Source organism: Athene cunicularia (assembly GCF_003259725.1).
Source record: "Athene cunicularia isolate RWA chromosome 5 unlocalized genomic scaffold, athCun1 chr5_part1, whole genome shotgun sequence".
NCBI classification, from domain to species: domain Eukaryota; kingdom Metazoa; phylum Chordata; class Aves; order Strigiformes; family Strigidae; genus Athene; species Athene cunicularia.
The window spans coordinates 7979157-8005192 of record NW_020799101.1 but is presented as its reverse complement, the minus strand read 5'-3'; the positions used below and the strand labels follow the sequence as shown (position 1 = coordinate 8005192).

General features: G+C 43.7%; 2 protein-coding genes across 2 annotated transcripts in view; one reads left to right on the top strand and one right to left on the bottom strand.

Annotated features, from left to right (window-relative positions):
* The window catches only part of RHOJ (ras homolog family member J), a 56595-nt gene extending 49068 nt beyond the window's left edge, over positions 1-7527 (top strand). Inside the window, exons 3-5 of the mRNA XM_026849485.1 lie at positions 2301-2465; positions 3757-3852; positions 4960-7527. Coding sequence (XP_026705286.1) covers positions 2301-2465; positions 3757-3852; positions 4960-5106 — 408 coding nt within the window. The 3' untranslated portion in view covers positions 5107-7527. The remainder of the gene's footprint in view (positions 1-2300; positions 2466-3756; positions 3853-4959) is intronic.
* A 10220-nt stretch (positions 7528-17747) lies between these two features.
* Positions 17748-22130, bottom strand: GPHB5 (glycoprotein hormone beta 5). The gene is given in 5 exon segments (XM_026849848.1): positions 17748-18096; positions 19985-20041; positions 20043-20190; positions 21724-21805; positions 21933-22130. Coding segments are annotated over 3 exon segments (393 nt in total). The 5' UTR covers position 20190; positions 21724-21805; positions 21933-22130; the 3' UTR covers positions 17748-17907.
* Between the last annotated feature and the right edge of the window lie 3906 nt (positions 22131-26036).

Genomic DNA, 26036 nt, shown 5'->3' with positions numbered 1-26036 from the left:
CTGCCACCACGTGGCTGTTTTAGGAGGCTGATTTGCAGCAATTAAACCAAAACCAGGACAGGCCTTTGCCAAGCACCTAGTAGCAGCCCATGCTGACTGTGGCATAAACATACTTAATCTCATATGTGATGTTGTGGGTTAAAATAACGTCCCATAGTCAGACCAGACCTTCCTAACCCTGGAAGCATCCATCTAAAGCACATCTGTCTCTATAATGCAACTGCTCGGCTGATCCCATCATCTTGGCATCCACTTCACCTCTATTAAGTCATCTGCTAAGAGGTGGGTGTCATCTCTAGAGCCTCATATACATCTCCTCACACAGACTTTGCTTCTTTGGGGCCTGTATTGTTGATGTTCCCACAAACGTCTCTGAAGTTTTTTTCCTGCCATTCCCTGAATGTAAAGAATCCACTCTTTCTTGGGGGCTGATATGTCCAAACATGTCGTCTTGTAAATCCTTCTTCAGATCAATAGTTTCTATGACACTGGAAAGACATTAATCGGTTGACACATACTCTGGCTTTACCCTAAATATTGTAGTTGTGGGGCTGGAGGTGGTAACTGGGAATTTACTCTTCCTGTTGAAGTGGGTTTGGGACAATGAACATTCAGTTAGACAAAACAAAACATTTTGTTTGTGGTTTAGGGTGTTTGTTTAAACTTCTTTTTAATGAGACAGAGCTAAATTTGGCCTTATTCCTTTCAGAATAATTTATTAAAGTTTTTTGTTTAAAAGAGGTTGGAGTGGACTGTTTTTATATAATCCATTAGTATTTTTCAGAAACTAGTGTTGATTCAGAAGTAGTCTGGGTCATTTTAGTACTGCATGCTCAACAAAAAAAAAAAAAAAAGACACTGGAAAGAAGATTTACCAGTCTCAACTCATAATTAAACCCTCTCATTTGTTGGACCAACCAAAACAAAACAGAAGCAAGGCTGAATTAAATACCATTTAATCTGGGCACAGTGATACAGTCCTGCATCAGTTTCTCCTGCAGGACAGCCAGCAGCTTACATTGCTCCTGCCCCTAATGTACGTCTTCACTACCCCAAATAAATGTTGTTGAGTCTGAGCAACAGCATCTAGATAATTTTTTCTTTTCCTTTTCTTTGAGTTATTAACTATTTCAGCATTTGCAAAGCAAAACTGCACCAGTTGACTTTTCGTACAGTTATAACCAAAAGCAACCATACTGCAGAGATTTGAGGCTTGCCCAGAATGCAGAAAATATAAACTAAAGACCTAGGTATCAGTCAGGCTTCACAGAAACATTTGTTGTCGTTTCCCACACTTCAACTTTGTGTACCTTTCCTCTTTTTTAATTCTGGACCCCAAAAAAAGTCTTCAGAACAGGTGTATCCCCTCTAAAAGCATCTGTTCTGTTTTACTGAAATTTTCTAACAGGTTTCATTGAAAAGTACCCACCAGACACAGCTACATATGCTCTTACTATCAGAAAAAGCCATTCTATCCCTTTCACACAGCTTGCAAAACCTCTGCTCACTCTCAACATCTCAAGCCTGAAAACAGACCTAAATTCTTCCTTGAAATAACTATCAAAGACAGCTCACAACATAACACAGCTGCGCTTTGAGCTGTTTGAAAATTTACCCTCTTCACAACTAGTCCATGGAGAAATAATCTCTCCTTCCCCAGTTCAGGGCCTATGGAAACACTAAATCACCCCCAAAGATTTACCCAGTCACTGCGGGCTGGATTTGACCTGTTTTGTGCTCTCAAGATTAATGTCTTCTGCTGACCGACCCATTGCTGCATACCAGACTTGACTGAGATGGCACCAAATAGCCCAGAGGCCCTATTTGTTGTATATGGTCATGTCTATAACGCCTACTGGGGAATAGAAAGTCCATAATATTAACAGAAAATCCCCTAGAGATGTGTGCCATTAGCAAATATTAGCTAGTGGTGACAGGCAAATAATATTTCCCAGGATGGTATCACATTGTCAAAGGGTTGAGGCTGGTACACACAGCCTCAAGATCAATTTTTATTATACTACAGGTGACAGCCACTGTTTAGCATTACTTTCTACACCAGCATCAACACAGATAATACACACACAAACAAAATAGGTTGTTTCTTTTGAGTAAAGATGCTGACAAAACAACACCCTTGGCCCACGACAGGTGATTTCCCCCACAGCAGCTCCGTGGAGGTTATAAGCGTACATGAGCATGGAAGGACAACGTTGAGCAGTTCATCAAGAGCCAGCATGACGCCCCCATTTGCAGTTATCCCTCACCTCATAACACATTTACTGTTTTCCCTCTGGTAGGAGGACTACAACCAGCTGAGACCCCTGTCCTACCCCAACACGGATGTGTTTTTGATCTGCTTCTCAGTGGTGAACCCTGCTTCGTACCACAATGTCCAGGAGGAGTGGGTGCCTGAGCTGAAAGTCTGCATGCCCAACGTGCCTTACGTCCTCATAGGAACACAGGTAATGTTCCTCCAGGTCACTGCCAGCCATCGGGGGGGTCTTCAGAGCAAGGGGGTTCCTAGTCTACCCCAGGGGTGGCTGGAGGCTGAGCTCTGTAGAAAGGTTTCCCATTTAACTTCTCATGTGGTATGCAGCCATTAGAGAAAAACTCAGGGACTGGTAACAGAAACCAGCATGCAGATCTCCCATCATGCTAATCACAACTGGCAAAACTCATCCCTTCCTTTTATTCAAATGTATATTAATGTGGTATCAAGGCATAAATACCTATAGGGAGAAAAGATTTCTGACAGGCCTTTAGTGAGGGGGAAAAAATCCCATCAAAGTCTGTGGTTGGAAGCAGAAGCTAAACTTCAAACTAAATTTTAAGAATGGGAATAATTAACCAAATGACTGACTTAGAGACATGTGAAGGAAACAGCCTCCCTCATGTTTTACATCAATGTTGCAAATAGTGACTCACCATCCTTCTTGTGTTATGGTGGATGTTAGACTAAACGATCAAACAACTTTATTTTGGCCTTAAAATCTATGAATGTATCCATCAAATAAAAATTCCTTAAATATGAGTTTGCCTCCAAGACACAAAGTGGCCTAGAGACTGTGAGAAATAAGGATACAAGTCTGGAAAATGTCCAAACACTGGACAGTAACCTAAGCCAAGTAAGAGAAACAGTTCAAATTCTGGTCAAAACCAAAATCTTGATGCCATAGGAAAGTCCAATGGTTCAAACATGGAGTTTGTTTTTCACACTGAAATAATCTAAACCACCCATTTTACAATTAAAATATTACCCTTTGGAGCACACACTCTGAGAATGGATGGGTTTGAAATGCCAGAACGATTCACTTTGATGTTTTCCATGGAAATAAAGGATTTTATTTCAAGTCAGACTGATCTGCATCTGTCTGGCCTGTCAAGTTGTTTTATCGGTGATGCAGTGCAGGGGTGCAGCAGCCTCCCCTTCCAGTGTGGCTCAGGCTTCCACCAACACTTTCCAAGATGCATTGTGAGAGCCATTGAGAACTGCATCTTTACTGTATTGCATCTGTCTAAGCTGTGGCCCAATAAGCCACCAGTGACAACTAATTCATGTTAAACAGAAATTAAAAAGAAATAATAATAAAGAAAGAATATACACATGCAGTTCATGTCTGAAGTATCATCTGAGGCCAGGAGGACAGATGCCCTTATGTGAGGATATGACTGTGGGTTGCAAAGCTATGACTATCTGTTTCAAGAATTACAGCAAGGCGGTGCTGAACATGGGGTTTGTGCATTTTCTACTAGATTGATCTCCGAGATGATCCCAAAACTCTGGCTCGGCTGCTTTACATGAAGGAGAAACCACTCACTTATGAGCACGGTGTGAAGCTAGCAAAGGAGGTAATAGCTTTTTCTGGGGTTCCACAAAACCGACTGATCACAGCTTTCCATGGGGTTTGTTTCATCCAAGCTGAACTCCTCTGGGGTGTGTTGGTTGGTCCCAGACAGAGATAAAAGCTTATGCTCAAACAGGCTGGACCCAGACACAGATTGCAACTCCAGATCCTGCTGATTTGCTGCAATAGCTGGTCAAGCTCCATGCACAGCAGCATGGGACAGCAGTTGGTAAAAGGGCAGCAAAAGAGATTCTACTGTTTACTCAAGTGTTTCTTGTCCAGGCTTCTGCCAAGAGGTGTGTGTGGCAAACCCCCCTCTGCAGCCGCCTTCTGCCAAACTCATCCCTATCCCTTACAAAAGCACAGACAACTTGATTCTCACTTATCCATTGCACTTCAAGCAGCAGAGAAAGAGCTCCCAAGGTTTCTGTGCTATGGCACCTTTCTCCCGGGAATGTAGGGGGATAAAAGCCCTTCTCAAGCCCTGAAATGCAGGCATCTGGGCCCCACCCATTCCCACCTTACCTGCTGCAAGTGCTGTTACAGGCCCTGGCCTTCGAAGGCCAGTGAGAGCATCCATTAGCAGAACACACTCAATAAGCAACAAGCTTGCTGAATAAGCTGAGACTGCTCTCCCAGGCCACTGTGTGTGTGTTTGTGTCATACCAGCATGCTAAGGAGATTCCCATCTCAAGATGATGCTTCCCAGTTCCCAGAAGCCAGCTGGAAGCCCTCCCCCAGGTAGCAGGTCCCTAGTGTTGCAGAAGGCAGGGCACAGGGGTGACAGCTCAGTGGAGAATAGCCAAGTATATGAAGGGGTTCAGTTAACAACCCAGCATCTCCTTGAAGCCCTCCCTGATGAGAGGCCAAGCTCAAACATGGATGAAATCCCCCTCTCTCTGGAGGGTCATGCAGGGAATTCCCGTTCCCCATTAATCCCCTGTGGTGAGATACTGGTGTTGATGCTCTTCCCTGCTGTCTCGCTCAGGATGACCACCTGAGCTTGTCCCTTAATCCCACAGGCAGCCAGATACACTTAGAAAGAATCTGGAACAGGGTAGCTTTGTCTCTCCCAACAATGGGTACTCACATTTTCTTTCTTCTCTTTCAGATTGGAGCGCAGTGCTATCTGGAGTGCTCAGCCCTCACACAGAAAGGCCTTAAGACTGTCTTTGATGAGGCAATCCTGACCATTTTCCACCCCAAGAAGAAGAAGAAGCGTTGTGCAAAGTGCTACAGCTGCTGCACCCTTGTGTGAAGTCACTTGGAAAGAAAAACAAGAAGAGTTCCATTAAATAAAGCAGGTTAGAAAGGCAATGATGGTCACATGCAACTGAAATGGGGAACATGACCAGAAAGGGGTCCTTCTTACCCAATATAGGAGCCCTCTGTTCTGTGAAACCTCCAAGCTGTATCAGACTAGGCCAACTCATGTCTATGTGCTTTCCTAACCCTCCAGAGCTGTATGCAGCCTGTTCCCACTCCTGCAGACTGCACTGAGCCAACAGAAACCAGGATGCCTGCTCCTGCTTGACTCTTCACCTTAGGAATAAGGTGAAGGTGGTGTGTGGAAAAACAAAGAATAAAGGTGGTAAAAGAAACAGGAGAAACTCCTTTTGTGACCTTAAGCAAGAATTGATCAAAATTAGGAATCTGCAGTACTTAGGATTGAATCTGAACTGACTGAAAGCACATGGAGATATGTAAAAATCTAATATGTAAGATATACACTATAGGTAGGATGTACTTTTAAATTACTTTTCTTTTATAGGACTTGCTAGTTCAGACTATACTTTAGTTTGTTCAAACCACATGGAAGCAACGGTGGAATGATTCCAGTTTGTTTTCACTTAATGGTGAAACTTCACAGTGTCAGGATGTTGTTGCACCCAAGCTATCAAAATGGATCAACATTTACCTCCAGACTTAGGAATGTTCTTACAACAGAAAAATGCAAATAACTATATTTTTACAGGGGAATGTTCAGGCTGAGCCATGTTTCCATAAGCTGGGAAAGGAAGAACAGAGTTGTAGCATTCATGTACTGAAACACAGAAATTTTGCCACCAAAGAATATTGCCCGAAACGTGAAATAGCAGTGTGGAACCATCTCCCGTCCAAACTGAGAACATGAACAAGACACATTGCCATGGCAACTGAAAATTTACCTTAGAGATCAGCTGGATTTCTACATCTCACCCAGCAGACAAAAATAGCAAAACCCCAAGTGCCAAAGGTCATACTGACTTCAAGTGCCTTAAGATGATCCAACTGCCTTAAGATTATTTTTTTAATGGAGTATCTCATGTAAAAAAACTCATCAAAGTGGAGTTGTAAACATGTTGATTACTTGTAGTCTTCTTCCTCCCACTCATCCCTTCTTTCTTTGCTCCCGTTTTTCCATCTTCATTACTGCGAGTGCTGTTTAAGTTGCATGGCTGCAGCGCTCAGGAGTGAACTTTCACATGAGTCGCAGATGATGGACTGCAGCCGACAGCACAGAGCTGGGAAGTCCAGACCTTAAGGGAAGGGAAGCTGCCTCTTAGCTCTCTTTGCTGTTGAAGGAAGCGTGCCTTTTCACTAAAGCCTCTCCAGGGACCCTGTACTTTTGCACATCATAGCAACACAGACACTTCAGAGGTGAACTCGAAGGGCATCTTGATACCTGCATCTGCCTTCGGGTACCCTGGCAATGCCACGAGACTACCTTGTTATGGATTTCATTCCCCAAGTAAAAGATCACAGTCCCAGCAAATATAGATTTCAAGAGCTCTGCTGTAACTCCTTGCAAAGCAGTGTCTGTAGTCAGCGTTTCCAGAAGCGCCAGGAGTAAGCAAGTAACAGCAGTGCACCCTGCCAGCCCAGGGACACACGTTCTGTGCCCCCCTGCACCCCGTTTCAGGGGACTGCCAGCCCACTCCTCTTCAGAAGCACAGTAGCATGGCTGAGTACACACATGCAACCAGAAGAACTCTTGTCATTAGTGGTGAATTATAGACCCGGTGTTATCTGGAGCAATTAGTGACTTCAGCAGGACTACAGGAACTGCACCCTTGGCCCAGAGAAGGGAAAAAGCATGATGCAGTGCCCAATCCCGCACTCATCGAGGTTCATGGATCCAAGCTCCTCCTTTAATACAAAATTAATCTACCGTGGACACCTACAGAAACCAGCTCTGTCACCCCAAAAGGTTTCCAGGTAGAAATCAACAGTTCTCTCTGACAAAAGTGAACAAATTCAAGGCAAACACCATGTTGCAGTTCCCAGCCAGCTTTCACTCACCGTTTCTTTCCCGCTGCATACAAGCATGGATGAAAACAACGCTGTGCTGAATCAAAGACAGACAATAGAAAGATTTCCTCACTGCTGGTATTTTTGTGCATATTTTATATTCAGTTTTATTATGTCCCAGACATTTGCTTCAAATAGACTGGCCGATATATCATAGCACAGCTCAGAGCGGACAGTGCTGAAGCCCAGTGAAGGAGTTCATGTTGTGCCGCAGAGGCTGTGTTGCCGCTCCCAGGCAGAGCTGGGACACTGGCAACCAGCTGAACTATAATGTGTAAAGAGATTCTAGAGAAGTATGAGGAAAATGGGGAGTGGATTAAATAAATAAATATTTAGGTTAAGTTTGTTGGTTTACAACATGACTAGAATTCCATGAATAAAAAAAAAAAAAAAATAAAAAAAAAAAAAAAAGTGCTGCCATTTCCTTATGTGGAAATAAAATAGGATGATTCCTTTGGTTTAGCTCATGTAGGTTGCTGGAGAGCACTAGCCTATATACAAGTCTCTGGTTAAAGTAAGTGAAGTCTGTTTTAGTTGAAGCGCAATGCAAACACTCAGGTTGGAGCTGCCAGATATTCTTAGAGCTTCACAAAATAGAGAAGAAATAGAAATCCAGACTGACAGCTGAGCTTGTCATAAAATAATGAGCACACTGAAAAAGTGCAATATAGCATTCCCGGCATGCATCAGAGAAAGTCACAAATAATCAAATTATATTTTTGTGTGCCACTGAGTATCAGAGGTGTCTATTAATACTAGTGGGATGACATAGGATAAGCATATAAAATAAAAAAAAAATCACATAGGAAGTTGTAGCATTAATGTAACTGCAGTGGTTTGAGGGAAAATAATTAAAAATATATGGTGATGTAGAAGCTAAAATGCTACCGTCCTGATATATTAAACTGCAGCACCTTGCACAAATCATTACACAGCAGCAGAAGCAGATAGAGAAGTATTTACGCGTACAAAAAAATGACTAGCCAGGGTTTTATTTGCACTTAACAACCAAGCACATCGTGTTTGTGAGGCAGTAAAATTTCAAGTTTTTCAAGCTGACTGTGACAAAAATTTGACATGTAGGAGCAGCAAGGGAGGGAGAGTGGACACAAACCACTGAGAAATGGCCTCTGCACTGCATCTGTTATTAATTTCTCTTCCAGCGAAAATAAATGCTTTTAAAATAGCCATGTTTCATGCAGGTCCCATAAACACTATTCCTGTGTTAGGTTATGTACGCACACTTACCCGTGCGATGTGGCAGTTACTCAGGGATCTGCCCTGTTACGCTATTATTTGGGGGAGGCAGGAATAGTACAGACCAATAGGCTTTAGAAAGGGATTATAGGCAGATGTAGGGAGACTTATTGACTGTCTGGAAAGTCATACCTAATACCTTTTCTAAAAGCCAACAGATGGTGTGTGAACAGGCAGCAAAGCTTATTTTCAGAAATATCAAAACACCAGACACAGTGCAAGCACAGACATAAGGCAACAGATACAAACTTCGAGTTACTTTCAAGCACCATTAGTAACAAAAAAAAGAAAATCAATAAAGGATTGCCAGGTGAAAGGAGATGGGTTTTCTCACTGCAAGATGAGCTAGAAGTCAAAGACCGACTTCACCTTCAAAGGAACACAGTTAGGAGAGTTGTAAAGGCTATAAACCATCCCAGGTACCTATTGGACGATGTCCTCTTAATGCAATTGATGTCAAAACCTTTCCTGACAGAGCTGCCTTTGCTAATAGTCTGCTATCATTTCAAAAGCCCTCTTGACTTACAAGAAATCTGCTAGATCCTGTAAAACCCATGTCCTTTGGCCTCTTCTTAAACATTAATGCTCTACCAGGAGTTGTTAACCTGAAGTTGTAGTTTCAGAGTTCCCAGAGGGTTTCCTGCAAGGAGATATTAGAGATATTAGGTATTAGAGAGCTATCTCAAGGCATTAGAGAGTTGTTATCACATTAAAACAACCTACAGATGCTTCTGCTAAAACACCAGACCAGCAGAACTGGGGCAATCTTGTGCTATATCACCACATCCAGCATGACCTGAAGGAGGTCTCACAAAAACTTCCATAGTTTGTCCTGTGCCTCGCAGAGCTCATAAAAGTTGTGGAGAATGCAGAACCAAGGCTCTAACCCCATGCACGTCCACCCAGGAGCATTTGTTCAACCGGGTATAAGTCCCATGTACTTACAGCCTTCAGGAGTGGTGGGGAGCAGTTCTCAAGAAGAGCTCCCCCTGGATGTCCTATGTGCCAAACGTTCCCAGACCTTCTCTCTCTGCCCTGTAAATATCTACTATTACAGTAGCATGTAGCTTATGAAGAACAACCAGCTACAAGCTCTTGCCTTGCATTGCCTTGAATTAGGCATGATGTGAAACTTTCCTTCAACTTCCACACGAGCTGGTCTTGATGTAAATCTTCTTGCTGGTTGGAACTGCAGAACTCACTCTGAGTCCAGCATGACAATCAGAACAATCATTTCAACAGCTATGTGGTATTTCTCACCTTTTTCCTCATTCAAAGCACTGCTTCAGTTCAAAATAAACACAGAATTAAATACAGCGCTGCACCTGTATATGCAGTAATTTTATTCCAAATACTTTTGTTAAGGGGCCAGATTTTGACAGTCTTCCTCATACTGAAGAGCATCTTACTTCACACAGAATTGTCCCCAACTCCCTCATATCTCCTTCAATCCCAGTGATGCAGCTCTTGTAAATGAGGGAGGCTGCACATGGCCACTGGTGACCTGCCCTTGTAGTGAACGTGTAACAAAATCTCCTCTAGCTGCTCTAGTGTTGGTGGCCTGTGTCCCCCCATTCCCCGCACACTGTACAAATCACCTGGTGTTCTGTCATGCTCAGCACCACGATCTGTCTGGTATCTGCCATCTCTAAGGAAGCGTGGCAGAGAACCCAAGAAGTCAGTTGGGAAAGGAGACAAGCCTCGGGCATGCTGCTACACAAACCAAGCAGGACTCCCCCCGAAATAATCTCTGCAATGCAACTCTAGGCAAGTGGCTAAAAACCCACCCCAAGGGCGAGAAAATCACTGTAGCAAACAGAGAGCAACAGGAAACAAATATTTCCCTATCAGTGACTATCTTTTGATATAGATACATGGACTTCACTTCCCACCAATGGCATGCTGTCAAGATCCCAACCAAGATATTGTCCCATGAGACCTAATTTGAGAATCCTTCACAGAAGCTTGGGAAAGGTTGCAGAAGTTCTTGCAAACCATTCCTATTGCTGCCTCCCCTCATCACACCCAACCTCATACACAACAAGCGATACAGTGGCCTATTACACCAATGCTACGTGTCTAGCAGATGTGTTTTCACATGCAAGCCGCCGTGTCCTTGCAAAAATGTCCCTCTAATTCAGACAGGAAAGATGGCCATTTCCTTACATAACTTGCTTACAGTCCGTGACCTTTTCTGTAGCTTTTTTCCCAAGTGGCACAGCAAATACCTCTCGATTCACCATGCTGAAACTTCAGCTGGATTAAAAATAAATTGCAATGGCATCAGTCTGTCTCAAACCAGGCTTGTATAAAAGCACATTTGTCTTCTCCAACAAAGCAATCAGCATATGGTCATGTTGGCCCAGAGACCATTTTTTCAGTAAACAGGTAGAATGCAGAAATCTGCCTGCACATGCCTTTCTCCCTGTATTTTCCTTTTCCCTGAAGAGGATTTGTAATGTGTTTTATCCTACATAAAAAAAAAAAAAAATATCCAAATCTGGAAATAACAGAACAACAGAACATTTTCATGATTCACAACTCTATAGGACTGGGTGAGCATCTGCTCTGACAGGAGGTGAGCATGGAGTGACCTACGTCAGGTAACTTCTAGACACATTTGAGCTCTACATAAAAATGAAGACAAATCTCTGCTATAAATGTTTATTTTTCTCTTAGTGAATAAAGACCCTCTGAAAGCAGGAAAAAGCCTCCCACTGATTTCAGTAGTGGCTTGTGATCTCAGCTGTCTTCACCTATCAAAACAAAACACAAATAGAACTATTTTTGCATCGAAAAGCTGGGACAAAAACACTGATTAGAAATAATGAATGCAATAGAATAGCATCTACACTTCTGCTTTGGGGAAGAGCTGCAAAATCAGGGCCCAGAGCTACAATTAGTCAGTTCAATCCTAAAACTTAGATTTCATTTTAAGGTGTTAAGGGGACTCTCATAACTGAGATGAAAAAAATCTTCAAATTCTCCTTGTTTCAGTTCAAGCTTTCAGAAACATGTGAATAAGAAATCTATTTTTCCTGGGCAGTTCCAGCAACTCCACCAGAACAGCAAAAAAAAAGAGTCAGAACCTCATTGTAAGAGGAAAATGAGCTCACAAACACATATATCACAGAGCAACAAGCAAAAAATCATATGAATTGCTGTCAGTCATGAAAAATCTCTTGAAATCTAAAAATGTGTTAACAAAAATAATGTTGAGCATGATCCCCACCCCTTCAAGAATGTGCAGACCATAATGCAGTGTTTGGCTGCTTCTTCTTACTATAATTTTAGGGTGGGATTTTCAAAGATGCTGTAAGTTGGCTTCATTTCAATTCTCATGAAGACAATGGAAAATTTCAATGGGATCTACACATGACTAATGTGGAAAGCATTTGAGAGTCTTTACATTTCTTCCTTTTCTGTCCTTCATTGTGGCTGACCAAGCTTTGAGCACAGATACACTGAGCCAGGTCCAAGAATCTTTTATACCTTTTGGCTGCTGGCTGTGGACTCCTGAAAGTAGTTAAGCATCTGGAGACCTTGCTGATCTGATCTTTAGCTTGAGCTTTGGAGACTGGATTTGTAACTCCTCGTTTCAACCACTACTGAGGCTAAAGATGAAAATTATTACATTAACAATGTAATATTCAAGACAAATGGTTGTCTTTGCTGAGTTTGATACTGCACTCGTTGCTGTCACTTAATTTCATCTCATCCCATTCAGGATGCCAGATTTAATGTTGTGTTTGATTTTGCCAAAGATCAGTTTGAGCTCTTGCTGATATCAACTGTGGTGAATTTTGACTTTAATCAGAGGTTAATGAATTCAGAGTAAACAGTTGTCACCAGTCTACAGTTTCCACATCTTCCAACAGAACAGTTATTTGTACTGATAACACATAGAAATTTTTGTCTGATGTCTGTCAAGGTAGTTTGGGTGTAAGCCATATCCACAGTATGACTGCCATAGTGTCTCTCCCAATACTTTTCCCCAAAATAGGCAGCTGCTCTAACTGCATTACAGAACTGGCAGGCGTAAACTGCCTTGTCAGTATTGAGTAAATGAGCCCAAACTTTCCCCAAACTTGTAAATATTAATTCATTAATAAGCAATAACATAAAGCTATGTGAGATGGGAAAAGACACTGGCAAAGTCTTCTTCGCTCATGAGCAGAAGTGATCTAAGGTGGTGAGCCCAGGTTGCCAGGTGGGAAATGCTACAGAGCAAGGCACAGCATGGTGCCCATGCTGCCCAGCAAGTATGGTGTGAGCCTGGTGTGGCACGAAGCCTTTGTGGAGTCACACCGGGATACCTGGGGCTCAGCAGCACCACGAGACCGGGAGAGTCTCGAAGAAGGCTGCAGAGAGGAGCAGGGAGATGGACGAGTGCAAGGATAACTGAATTCAGTTTAACCTGTTATGATGTTGATGCACTTGTAGAATACAAGCATTTCACTGAAAGAGATTCTCTGCTCCCCTGAGAACACAAGGACAAGAAAAGGTCTTTCCTTTCTTTTTGCATAGTACTTCAGCAATACTTAAAAGTAACAGTGCAACAAGTTATTCTAATTGAGTTTCTGAAGCAGATGTAATGACCTCAGCACAAATCAGGACCTAACACATCATCAGTCGGTTCTTAGCAAGTTAAGAAAAACGGTCATTTACTTTACTTGATGTGAGCAACTGAATTTTTCTGTCTTAAAGGTTGCTGTGTGCAATATCGCTGGCATATGGGGCTGGTAAAACCAAAGGATGAGTACTAAAACACTATGTCTGACTTTTGAGTGGTATATCTTTTTTTCAAATATTAACCAAATCTTCAGAATCCATGTTAAAGCAATACAATTTCAAACCAAGGAAATTCATCTTTCCAGCAATTGTTTTTTGCATAGTTTAAAAATCATGTAAATTGTATTCGTTTCCTACTTACATCACACGATTCTGTACTCTTTTACTTATCCTCTTTTAAACATGTAATTATTGTATATTGTAACTGCACATTAATATCATCTATTGTACATAGTTTATTTTAACAAAATAAATGTATTACTAAGTATTTTGACAGCATCATTTTGTGAAGGTATGGTGCTGTATTTATTTTCCCAGATGTTAATCACATATAACTTTCAGGACATTTCAGGTAGGAAAAACACATACTAACATATAAGGCTGCTTTTGGATGGCTCTGGAACTGCCTTCAGAGGTTGCCAACTGCCAGGGTTGCCTTCAGAAAATCAAACAAGAGGGGTTCCTGCAGCTGAACCTCAGCAGGCTTAACTAGCCCTGCCTGGGGCATGCACTCACAGAGCAAATGGTGCCAAGGTCTATTCCTAGTAAAAAGACACTGCAGCCCAAATCCCTGGCTGTTATAAATGGATACATCCCCAGAGGAGCCAGGACACAGCATGTGCCCTGTAATATATCCGATTTACCTGCCCCTGGAGGAAGTTGGTATTAGTCACCAGACTTCCCATGGCCAGATTTTGTCTGGGAAGAAGCAGCGTGGAGGACCCACACATCTGGGGTTAACAACAAGGTGCCGAATGCATCCTCCAGAGCAGAAACTTCCTCAACTGCTGCCTGCTAAAGCCGGATGGATATAGCAGGGGAAGGACACCTCTCTACAGCCCTGATGCTTTCACATTTCCCCGAGTCCCTACTGTCCGTGGCAGGATATTGGGCGTGACAGCCCCTTGCTCTGACCCAGGGTGGCGGTTCCTATGTTTTCATGTGAGTACAATGAGAGCAGGGTCCCCCAAAGAGAAATCCAGTCAGCGCAGGAAACACACGTCCGGGGAGGGTTCCTGCCCTCCCTCTCACTGTAACTCAGGTTTGAGGACAGAATAAAATGTTTTGACTTCTGTCGTGGTCAGTCTGGCTGGGCACACCAACTGCAGCACAGGAATGAGGTGAGCTGAATGTCAAGACCCAATGGACTTTTGTAACCATCATATAAGAGGAAAGTATTGTGAAAAATCAAAGCACTGCTCAACTGTGACTATTACTGTTCAAGTTAAAAGAGCAACAACAAACCTGAGAAACAGAGTGCTGTGCAGGTTATAGATATAACTCATCACAAGGGACTTTACAGCCTATACACTCCAAAACACACTCTGTGTGTGTGTGTGTGTGTGTGTGTGTGTGTGTGTGAATTGGCTGTATCATCACTCCCAGTGTCCAAAAGGGAAACTGAGGCACAAAAGGATTTGCCCTTCTTCACTTGGCATGTTTATGGCAGAGCCAAGAGCCAAATTACAGTCCCCAAGTGTCACAGTCATGCCTTCTCCGTATCTGTACCTTCTCCTTCCCGAGCAGGCAGATGCAGCCACCTCCTTTCTTACAGAAAGTCTTTCACTGCAGCAGGTATTTCAAGCTGGGGCTGCAGAGCCGTGAATGCTTCAGTGCCGAGGCTTTGCAAAGGAACTTCTCTCTCTCCCTGCTTTGCAAGTACAATTCTCCCAGGGAGTTAAATTTGCCCTTATATATGTAGAGCAAAATTTCCTTCCCTTGCTTTTAGGTAGCTCAAGTCATGCCAGATTAAACATGCAGTGGCAAGTGACACTTTTAAGAGATCCATGTTGCATTCTGTGAAAATTTTTGTCATGTGGTAGTGGTCAGTGTCCAGGTGAAAGGGACAACCAATGTGCTACAAAAAAACAGTAGGGGTTTTCACGGGACAGATAGCATTTGAGAAGCAACAGCCTCTGTGACAAACACTCCTTGCAATTTTATGCACCAAAGACAGAGGGCTGTTTAACTACTCTGGACAGGTGGGATGGTGAGATGTAAATCTGTGACTTTAAAGAGCATTAAAATGCCCCCAAGGAGATGCAGGTGGCCTGGGAAGGGGCTTCTCATGCTCTGAAATGTGTGGGCAATGTTGACAGCCTGTGAATTCTGAGCAGGACATACCATCCCAGCTGCAGTATAAAGGATGTGAAAGCCAAAATACCCGGTCACAGGTATCAAAAATTAGTGGAAATTTAATAGAGTTAAAATCTAGTAGTACAATTACTTCTGGAAAAAAAGCCCCAGATTTGTAATTATCAACAACAGGAATGCAGTTGGCTCCTTGAAAGTCACTGTTGTGTGCCCGCTTGTGGGAACCCAGCAGAGATGGACGAAGAGGGATGTGTACCAGTGGAATGGGTTGGTGGGATTTGGCATTGGCTGTACTTTTGTTACCCACAACAAATCCATAGCATTCGCTTTTGCACTCCTTAAAAGACCATCTAGAAGTGCTAGCTTGGTTCCAGTCAATACATCCTTCCCACCCTAGCTCTGCCGCCCCCCAGTCTGGCTGCTACTGCATCAGTCAAAACCCTCTTTCACACCATGCAGCGTTTTCTTCTGAACGCTCACTGAGGTTTCTACTGTCTCACCATATCTGGGTACAGCCCGTATTTCCTGTTGGCTGCAAAGGAAGGAATTTTGCCACTTTCTAACCCTACTTCTAGACCTGAGACTATAGCACAGCCAGACTCCACGAGAGAAATCCAACAAAGTAAATGACTTCCCATCAGCATCGAGATGTTTTGCAGGTGTTCACAGCTCTGGCAAAGAGCTTGCAGGAGCTGGTACATATTCTACATGAGAAATCTCTATGCATAAATAGAGGGACAAATTGTTTTCAATTGCTTTCATACTACAATTTTGAGGTTTAATGAGGACACAAAATAATTTTCAGGTTTCCCATAATAGTTGTGATGCCAGTTAGAACAACAACAAGATCAGAGGAACTGTGAGATACAATTTGAAGCAAAAAACAAGGACTTTTTAAAGGGCAGTTAAACTCTCCATCAGCAGAAAACTGTTCCTGCTGCTGTTTGACACAGCAGTCTCTATTCAGAATTACAGAAGGCAGAGTGATAAAATCACCTCCTTCCTACTCAACCACAGTTCAGCTTTTAAAATTCCACAGACAAAAAAAAAAAAAAAAAAATAACAGGTTAAATTAAATCTGTCGCGGTGAGGACAGGACACTTGGGGAAGTTTCAACCACACATTCCTGGAAATGAAGGTGACTGCATCCAGAAGACAAGACACTTAATTGAAGGGAAGGCAGGTGCAGATATTACTCTCAGCAGCAATTCTCTCCTAATGGCTATCTGAGAAGGTGTCTTTGTTTTGTAAGCTCCTGTGAGCCGCTCCCACTTGGCAAATCTTCCTACCTTCACATAATTTTCCATTTTGTTCAAGGGAAAAAATGAGGGAAGAACACGGATCTGTCCTGCAGGTGGGAACCAGAGGACAAAGGCACTTACTTGGCTGCGGTCACCGGGGGGCTGTTGCAGTAGCTCTCAGGTGTCCCCTAGTTTGTAAATAGTGGGTCTGAGGAGGTGTGAACCATCCTTGGGCACGTCTGCTCTCTTTCCTGCCCTGGGCTTGTCTCACCCATGTTGGCCAAATTACTAGCCACCCCATGGCTTTCCTGTGAGCACGTCTGGCTGCCCCCCAGCTCTGTGTGCACCCTCAGAGGAGCAGGTCTCCACAGAGCTGAGCAGCGCAGGGAAGTGTGAGAACACCCTTTGTAGCCCCCTCTTTCCCACCACCTCAGCCAGGGGCTTGCTGAAACCAAATCATGATTGTCGTGTTTTGGCTTGGTCCCTCTAGCTCTGGAAACTGTCAGGAGAGACTCCTTGGGCTCTGCAGTCTCTCTGATTCTACGTGAAGTCAGTTATCCCTTCTATCCCTGGACAAAAACAGATGGGAAGATATGCACTTTTGGCTTTACAGATTTAATGTATCTTTTTTGGTTTTTTTTTTCCCAAGAAATTGTCTCCTGTGAGGCAAGATTTTTTTCAATAGAATAGCTCCAATTAAGCAAATCACTGAAATACATGCTTAACTGTAAAAGTCCACTGATGCTAAGCAAAACACTTCATCATGAGCTTAAGTACTTTGCTGAGTCAGGGCTGCATATGCATTTACCTTAATTTCAAGGTAGCAATTTGAATACCATTTCCATTTCATTGGCCTTAAGGCCTTTTCTTTGGCTGTTATTCCTGATAGACATTAGGGTAAATAAAACTAACAGTGGGGACGAGGTGGCAAAAATGTTGGTAACTGCATTTACATTACTGGGAAGGAGCTAAAACCCAACATGAATAAAGAGGCTGTTAGATAGGTGGTAATGCTGCTGTGGCCTGTTTTCACCCCCCAGGGACTGTTTAGTCCATGTGCACTTTGTGCATGAAGAGAGGTCATACAGTGTGAAAAGCCTGTGAGGAAGGAAAACTGCCTTTTTTTTTTTTTTTTTTTTTTAAACCACAGGATTTGCTATTCTAAGACTGTGTACTACATTTCTACAGCAATAATGCTTTGAGGAGAGGGGAGTACGAGGAGAGGGGATTAAGCCTCATCTGCCTAGAAAAGTCAATGATTAGGAGCATTACAGTGTGAGATCAAACTCTTGACTGACTTACGCTCTCTGTAATGCTGGTGGTAGCAGGGATAGGAAGCCAGGGAAGAATCTGGTCCCCCCTCACCTGATCTGGGAAAGGAGAGCTCAGGCAGTCTCACATTCGGTCATGGCAGTGGAGCAGATGTCGCAGTCACAGCGGATGGCCACTGGGTAGGTGTAGAAGGGATCCACATCAGGGGCACACTTGGGCAGCTTCACCGTCATCATCTTGGTCTCATTGTAGATGCAAACACGATGGTAAGACTCGATGTAAGGTGGTTCCAGCACCCGTTTCTGTGGGGGAGAAATGCTGGCCTCAGGCAAGAAGCAAGTCAAACATCTGGAGTCCCAGTTTCCTCAAGGGGATTAGTGTAAACAGGGGAGCCACTGGGTCAGGTGAAAGGGGCCATGGAAATAACTTTTAGATTACATCCTTCAACACCTGCCTCTTGGAGCCTTGCCATGGAGGGGAGCGGGTGTATGTGCGTGTTTCTGTTTGTTTAAAGCATAAAGCTCCAATTAAGGCTGCTTGAAGAAGACAAAAGGCTATCCAAAAAGCTGCTTTTCAGCAGAATGATTGTGTTTCAACCAAATGCATGTTTGCCAAAAGCAGCTGCTTTCTTCCAAAAGGACAGATTTTCCATCAAAGAAAATGCATTCTGCTGGAAACCCTCCCATGTGCACAAGCTGCCTGAAAGCAGAAGTGCACCCAGGTGCCAAGCGGCTGTTTTTTTTCTCAGCCACACCAATCTTCCCAGTCAGGCTGCACATCCCACAAGGCCCCATGGATGGTACACCATGGGGGATGCACTCAGCACAGCAGCCAGCATCGAAATCTGCAGTTCCTCATGAGAAAAACAGCTTGGCCAGAGATCTCAGCCATCAGGAGATGACAGGAGCCTGAAGGCCCTTAAACCCACACTCCCAAGTGGTATCACAGTGGCATTGTTTGCACTGAAAAGTGAGTTTCTCCTTGACAGGGGCATCCATTTGCAAAGACTCCAAGAAAGGGCAGTGCAAGCAGGAATGGAAGTCCACTGTCCCCCTCTCCCTTGCACAGACGCGAAACGGTGTAATGTAACACAGCCAGGAGACATTTTAATTTTTCTTCCTTTCCCTCTGTGCTGTGCATACAGCCTGCCCTGGGAACTGAGAATGATGGCATGGAAACAAACAGATGCAGTGTCTCAGCAAGAAGATATCCAGACACTCTCCCTCTTACCAACTCCCCATCCATGTGCACCACCATGCTTTCTAGAAGCTGCTGAGCCTACAACCAGATGCATTCAGCTACATCCCAGTGATATTGCATTACGGTAAGAAAATCTGCAAGGTCTGTGCTGTCGGAGGAGCTCAAGAGTGGAGGGAACTGGGAAACAAAAGGTCCCTCAAAGGAACGTTATCCCAGTGGGGAAATCTGGACACCAGTGACCTTTCCCCTCATCCTACCAAGCAGTGAAAGAGAGCAGTAAGAGCTGGCACACAGACCCTGGCCCCTCCTCAGGTCACTTATATGGAGCCCTTGTCTTCACGTGGACAAAATCCCTCTGGAATCGCTTGAGGCTTTTCTGAATAAATTAAATGGGTCTGGCCCCTTGAGCCTTCCAGTGGCAGAAGGCAAAGACAGCCAGAAACCTGTTCTCTGAAGTGTGTGTAGATGTACTTATACTCTTTTTTCTCCCCCTGTATGCCCCCAGAGCATAACTATTTCATAGTTAGACAGGGCTGTGACTTAAAACAGGACCAAATTAGAAACAGCCATTATGTATGGGATTTGCTTTTTGGAACAAAATATATTACCCATCAATTGGGAGCTCCATCTTAATCTCAAAGGAATCTTTTCCAGTAAAGTAATAAAGACCTCTTCTTCTTAAGTGTTCGAGCTGTAAGAGGCTTTCAAATTGCATAATAAGAGTATAACATAAGTGCTTCATTAATATCATCACAGGATGTGCATCCTCCTTTGAGGCAGTGGAAGGAGGGAGGGAACAACTGCCAGGGAACACTGATGATAGTGGTAGCAGGGAGGTCGTGGAGAAAAACACAGCCCTTGCCTGTTCAGCAGATTGCAGTAAACTATGCAGTGTTTTGTGGATTTCTTTCAAGGACTTTTCTTGAGGTGAAAAGCACCCCGTAGGGATGTCGGTGCCAGCCAGCCACCCTCAGCCCTGAGCATCCTCACCTCCCAGGTCTCACAGTGTCCCCAGCACGCGTCCGTTGTCACCCGCAGTCCCCTGCAGGCCAGGTTTCTTGGTCAAGAAGGTGAACTCTCTCACAGCGCAACCGATGAAGGTCCGCAGGTCGATGGCAGAGGTCTTGAGCATGCCACCACAGCTGGCCAGCAGCAGGAGAAGCAGAGTGCCCAGGGTCACACAGTGGAGCTTCATGCTGAGGCAGAAGGGAGAGAAGGGAAGTGTTGGGCAAGCCAGCATAATCCAGGAGGCAAGACATGCAAGTGCAAGGGCACAGGCTCAGCTTGAGCTGGGACCTTCCTCCCCCCTGACATACTGTTCCCCATCCTCATTCAGCCCTAGAGATGGGCAGATGTATGAATGAGGGGTCACCTATTCCCAGGAGTAGAAAGCCTTAGTGAAAAGTCTGTAACAGAAAGAACTGGCATGCAGACTTTCCCTGCAGAGCAGTGGGGTTTGCCTGGGAGAAAGCCACCAGCCAGCACCTCAGACCCACTGAAATCTCATATTGCAAGTTTGCTTTGCAGCACATGCCCGCCTGCCATCCGTCTGGGTTGCCCTGAGCTTGCACCAGGCCAATAGCCATGTCAGCCTTTGGTGGTTCTCTCAGCACACACACATGCTGCTAGGCAAAGACCCTGACAGTACTGGCCCTGTCAGGGCCATTCTGGAGGGGCTTTGTCTGTCTGTCATGCACATCTGTGGGAGGTGGCAGGTTCCCTGCTTTGCTGCATGGGGGAAAGCAGCATGGCTGCAGCTCCATGCATTCAGCAGGGTTAGGTCTACATGTAACACCATCATTTTGACCCAAACACTTAATTCTGGATTTATCCCACTTACCTTTTAGCCTAAGTTGGGAGCCAAGCACCCCTGAATTTGTGCTATAACCTCAGCACCTCTGGAAGTGGTACTGGACTTGCCATTACCAATTCTCTGAGCACTGGGTTTGTACTGGTCCACTCCTAGGACTGGTTGTCCGTCCTGCACACACGGCCCTACCAGCCAGCTCAGACCCAACTAAGGCTGCTAAGCTGGTGAACAGAGCTCATAAAACAAGGGGGGACATGGCCAAGGTGAGAAGAGAGGCTTAAACTCACACCTTCTAAGCAGCCCAGCACCTGCCACGTCCCTCTGATACCTGCTGCATTTCTGTCTCAGTGAAGGAATCAACCAGCCTCTCTGGAATACTTTGTCAAAAAAAATAAGAGAGCTGGAAAGTAACTCTAAGCCACAAGATATATTTAATACTTCACGTACTTGCATTGCATTTGAAAATGTCCACCTAGAAACCCCAGACTTGACTTTAATTTTGAGGAAGTCAGCTACTGCATGGGGCAGACAAACTTGTGTTCATTGGCCTGCATCTCAGCTGGATAGACTTGAGTTAAATGATCTTGGCCTGCCTTTTGCCTGACTGATGTTTGAGTCTCTAGGCTCCTGTTAAACCAAATGCTTTAAATTAGCTCAATCAGAGTTTTAGATCAGCACATGAAGTTTGCTTCATATACGTTGCCATGCATACAGTCTTGCATGTGGCTAAATGAGTATATGCTTATATATAAGCTTGAACAGAGAAAAAAAAAGCTAAAATTCTTTATTTTTAAAAGCAGACATTTGAGACCAAAAGAGACAAACTTCAGAACATCTATTCTTTGCCATTATAGCAAAACCTGCTGCTTTATTCATGAGCGGGATCCATGACATGGAGCAAACACAGAAGCACACTCACCTGATTTGTTGGAGTCAGATCTCCTTTTGCAGTTTTAAATTGCAGATGGTGTTTCAGGACGTCAGAGTGAGCAGCAGGAGACCTGCACGAAAATCTTTGTCAGCTTTGTGCTCAGTAGGTCTCCCTAGCAGCTGCTACTGTGTTGCTTAATTGCTCAAATTTATAGAAAGGGTCTTGTCAATCAAAGCAAGACAGAGGCAGATCCTTACTTGAACTACCACAGGCATCAAAGTCATTGACTGTAAAGCAAGCCTTTCATTTCCAACAGCGATTAGCTTGAAGGGTTTCATAACATCATCCCTGAGACAAAAGAAGTATCTTGGTGAGTGAAATAATGAGCATGCACTGGGGCAAAATGGATCTTCTTTTCCATAGTGGAATTGCAACACCTTTGCGAGGAGATTGGAGGCTGGCTCTGAAATCATCATTACCCCCCTAATTAACAAGCCCTGAATAAACACCCTGAATGGAAACTTTTCAAATATTTGTGCAGACAAACCCCTGAATTTGTCAACTGCATAAGACTTTTTTTTTTTTTTTTTTTTTTTTTTTTTTCTCTCGATTGCTCTATACAAGCAGGGGATCAGGGAGGAGGTGTGAGTTTGCAAGAAAAGCAAAAGTTCTCTTGACAAGACAGGCAGCTGTCACAGGTAAGTACCACTGTGCAAAGGAAATTTGGAAATTGTGTCCATTGCCTTTGCCACGCAAACACAAATTTCAGCTTTTCATAGGACAGGGAGAAGCCAAGGAACTTTAGTATATGGAAAACCTGCTGGTCAGTGAGTTCACAGAAGACGAGCGGGTGACAGAAGTGCAGCCATAAGCTCACGCAGTGACCTCAGGAAAGTCACCTCCCTTCCCTGCAGCTGGACAGTGACTTCCCAGCGCTGACTGCTCCAATACCCAGGCAGATCCAGAAAAGCCAGAGCCTCTTCTGTGATTACAGACACCTCAGAGTGATGCTGTTAAAGCAGCTGCAGCAATACAACCCAACCCTGCAAATAGAAAACACAGAGGAAACCTTGATTTAAATAAACTCCATCCTACAATGTTTTAGAGAAAAACAAGAAAAACAAAACAAAACAAAAGCAAAACAACATCTGTTGCTGTCCAGAAAATGCATCTCTTACCAAATATGAAACAGTGATTACTGAGAGTATCAAATAGGAAGCAGTGATTCCTGCGAGTTTCTTAATTTACCTTAAAAATATCACATGTATACTTCTGGCGGGTTGTATTCCGGCCTGCTGTAGTATGAGCTACAGAAACCAGCAAATGGACATTGAGGAAGTGGGATACTGAAGCATTCAAGATCAGATGAGGTACATTACATAGGTGCTCTCCTTTTTTTCAGGGTGAATAACCCATGGCTCAGGGCCCTTGTTTTGCTTCCTAGGTCAATAATGTACATTTGGTGCAGCAGCAGGACTCGTGTTCATGCTAACACCTCCTGGGAACACACAGAGCACTTGCTGTGTTTTCCTTTTCAGCTTGGAGCCACCCCTGCTTGGCTGCTTTTCTTGCTACTATGTGGCCCTGCTATTTTCCCAATCAATAAATTACACTGGTCACAGGCACACAAGCTGGCATGTAAAACACTGGTTACCCACCCTCAAGATTTGCATTTTCTGTCTAAATTAGGAAACGGTGATTGGAAGAAAAGAAAGAAGGAAGCAATTCTTTTGCCCACAGCCAAACAAGACTTGCACTGACACTTCAGGACTTTTTGCATAACCAAGAGTCATTATGTCCTCTTCAGAGATGGCACACGGCAGCAGAGCTTTACCTAAGCTTATGGGAAGTGTTGGTGTCTGCACCAACACAACCAGATCAGACCATCATCCCCACTTTTCTCCTTCTTTCACATTTTTCCTCCCCTACGTTACTCCTCCTAACCACATACTTCTAATGCAGCATCACAGGAGGTCCCTGTCTGGGCTCAGGTTTTGCCAGCCATGCAAACACTCTGCCCTGGAGCCTGCAGCGAGATGGCTAAGCTTTGCACATCCAGATGGGGAAGCACCCAAGTGCGGGTCATTCTTGAGCCATGAGTCTCCAGGCATGAGGTGAGTCTTTCCTTCCAACCTCAGCCTCCAGGCCTTTGCAAACACCTCCTGAAACACAGAAAAGCAGCAGGCACTAAGTGCTATTGCCATATTGGCATTATGACATGGGAAACAACTTCTTTAGAGCTTCAGAAAGTTAATTCACTTAACAAACAAACAAAAAAAACACCAACAAACAAGCTTCAAGCCAAAAATAAAATATGTTTTTGCAAGAAGGGAGGAACAAATAAGAAAGGAACAGAATTTTTACTAAACATTTTAAAACTGTCCTGAAGCTGGAAGGGAGGGGATGTTTAAGATCTTTCTTAGTATTCTCACTCATTATCATTCACAGTCTTGCTAGCAGCAGATGACTCCAGCTTCAAGTGAAGACCTATCAGGTGGGACATTGGAGAAGGAATGTTGAATGGAGGTATTGTAATTGTCTCCACAGACAGGATCACCAGACATGTCCTGGACACATTTTTCTTCCATTGAAACTAATATGGAAGAGCAGGAGATTCAAAGCCAAATCAGATCACAGGGAGGTCAAGAGGAGCAACGTCTTGCCACAGATCTAAAAATATCAGCAACTTTCCACAAAAGACCTTAAAGCTTTTTTGCAGTAGTTTTCGCTGACCAAAAATAGAGCTAGAAAAGAAACCTTTAAAGGCTTTTTTAAAATGTACAGTTTAAAAGTTCCTGACTTGCAGAGAAAGCAGGTAAAAGTGAAAATACTGGGCATAAGTTCACTTTATTTAATTCTGGAAATGTGCCAGCAAAAAATCAGCCCAAGATTAGAGACAGGTACAGGAAATACGTGCCAGATGGCAGATCAACCAGTCCTGACAGATCCCTTTTCTTCTCTGGATTAGAAAAACAGGTGCTGGACTTTAAGTTTGTGTAATTCAGTTTGGATTCACTGACTTCAGCTAACTGAGATTCTGTTCTCTTATCTCTATTTCTACTGAATAACCTCATAAAGGAGAACAAAAGACAAACTGCAGACTCTCATTTATGTTCTCTTGTGTCTGTTCATGGGACAGACACCAGTTTCTGAAGGATTTGCATCATGTCTCATGAAAAGCATGAGTGTTGGCTTACTTGTAGGCAGAATTTTGTTGGCTTATTGTTTTGTGGGGGATTTTTTATTTAAGTTAATTAATAAATATACCACTTACACGTACACTTGGCCTTCAGTGTACATCAGAAATTTAAAAGCTGCATATTTTTTCTTTCCCTGGATCTTTTACATTGATTTGAAATAAAAGATGATATATAGATATTTCTGAAGGTGAATATGTACACCACTTACCTGCGTGTTTGCTGTTTGAGATATGCAGGAGGAGACAGGAACAGACTGACAAGGGGACCATGTCTCATGAGGATTGTACATCCACTCACCCGTTCAGGTTTGTTCGGATTTTCCTCTGAATTCTGGACAGGCAGAACACAAACATCAAGTGTAAAGTTCAAGGTGTCAGAGTTATGAGTACTGATAACTTATGGTCTTGTCTGTTCCTCAGCTAAACTCAAGTGAATGTCATCAGCTTTGCCCTAAATCTGCCACGGGAGCCTGATGCAGCCCTCCACTATGTGTAACATCAGTGGTTATAAAGTATTTGTGGGCTTAAATCAACCAATTCCAAGCAAATCCTAAGGGGGAGCTTTGGACTTCTCAGCAAATCCTGAGAGCCCACGTTGGACTCCCAGTGACTCCAGTTGCTCTTGGCAGGACAGCACCATTCCCAGGTGGATGCTTTGCTCCTGAACTGGCCCCTTACTGACCTGTCATTGGAAGAGGTCCTGATATTCAGCCCATACGCTCCAAGAAGCTTTCTGAAAAACAGCCTCTCATTCAAAACACCTCTGGGCTTCCAGCCTAAAACATGGGGGGCTCCACAGCTGCAAGAGAGCTTGGACACGCACAAGCTCTTCACTGCCTTCTGGATGTGACTTCATGCTGTCTTTCCTTATCTCCTCTCCCATGCACAGAAAACAGAGCAATACCAGGTGCTGTCCACTTCAACATCACATAATACTCCCAAATTAAAATTATCCAAAAAGATAAATTAACATGAACACCCCAATTCTCAGCCATGCAGGGAATTTTTAATTCCTTTCCTTCAGTGATGACCCTCAATTTCAAGCATGCCCTAATGTATTTTTCCTAGTATTAACCATCTACAAAGAGTATTTATTTACTTGTCTGTATCCTGATTAATTCACAACTCAGAGAGAGAAACAAATGGGGGGGGGGGGGGGGGG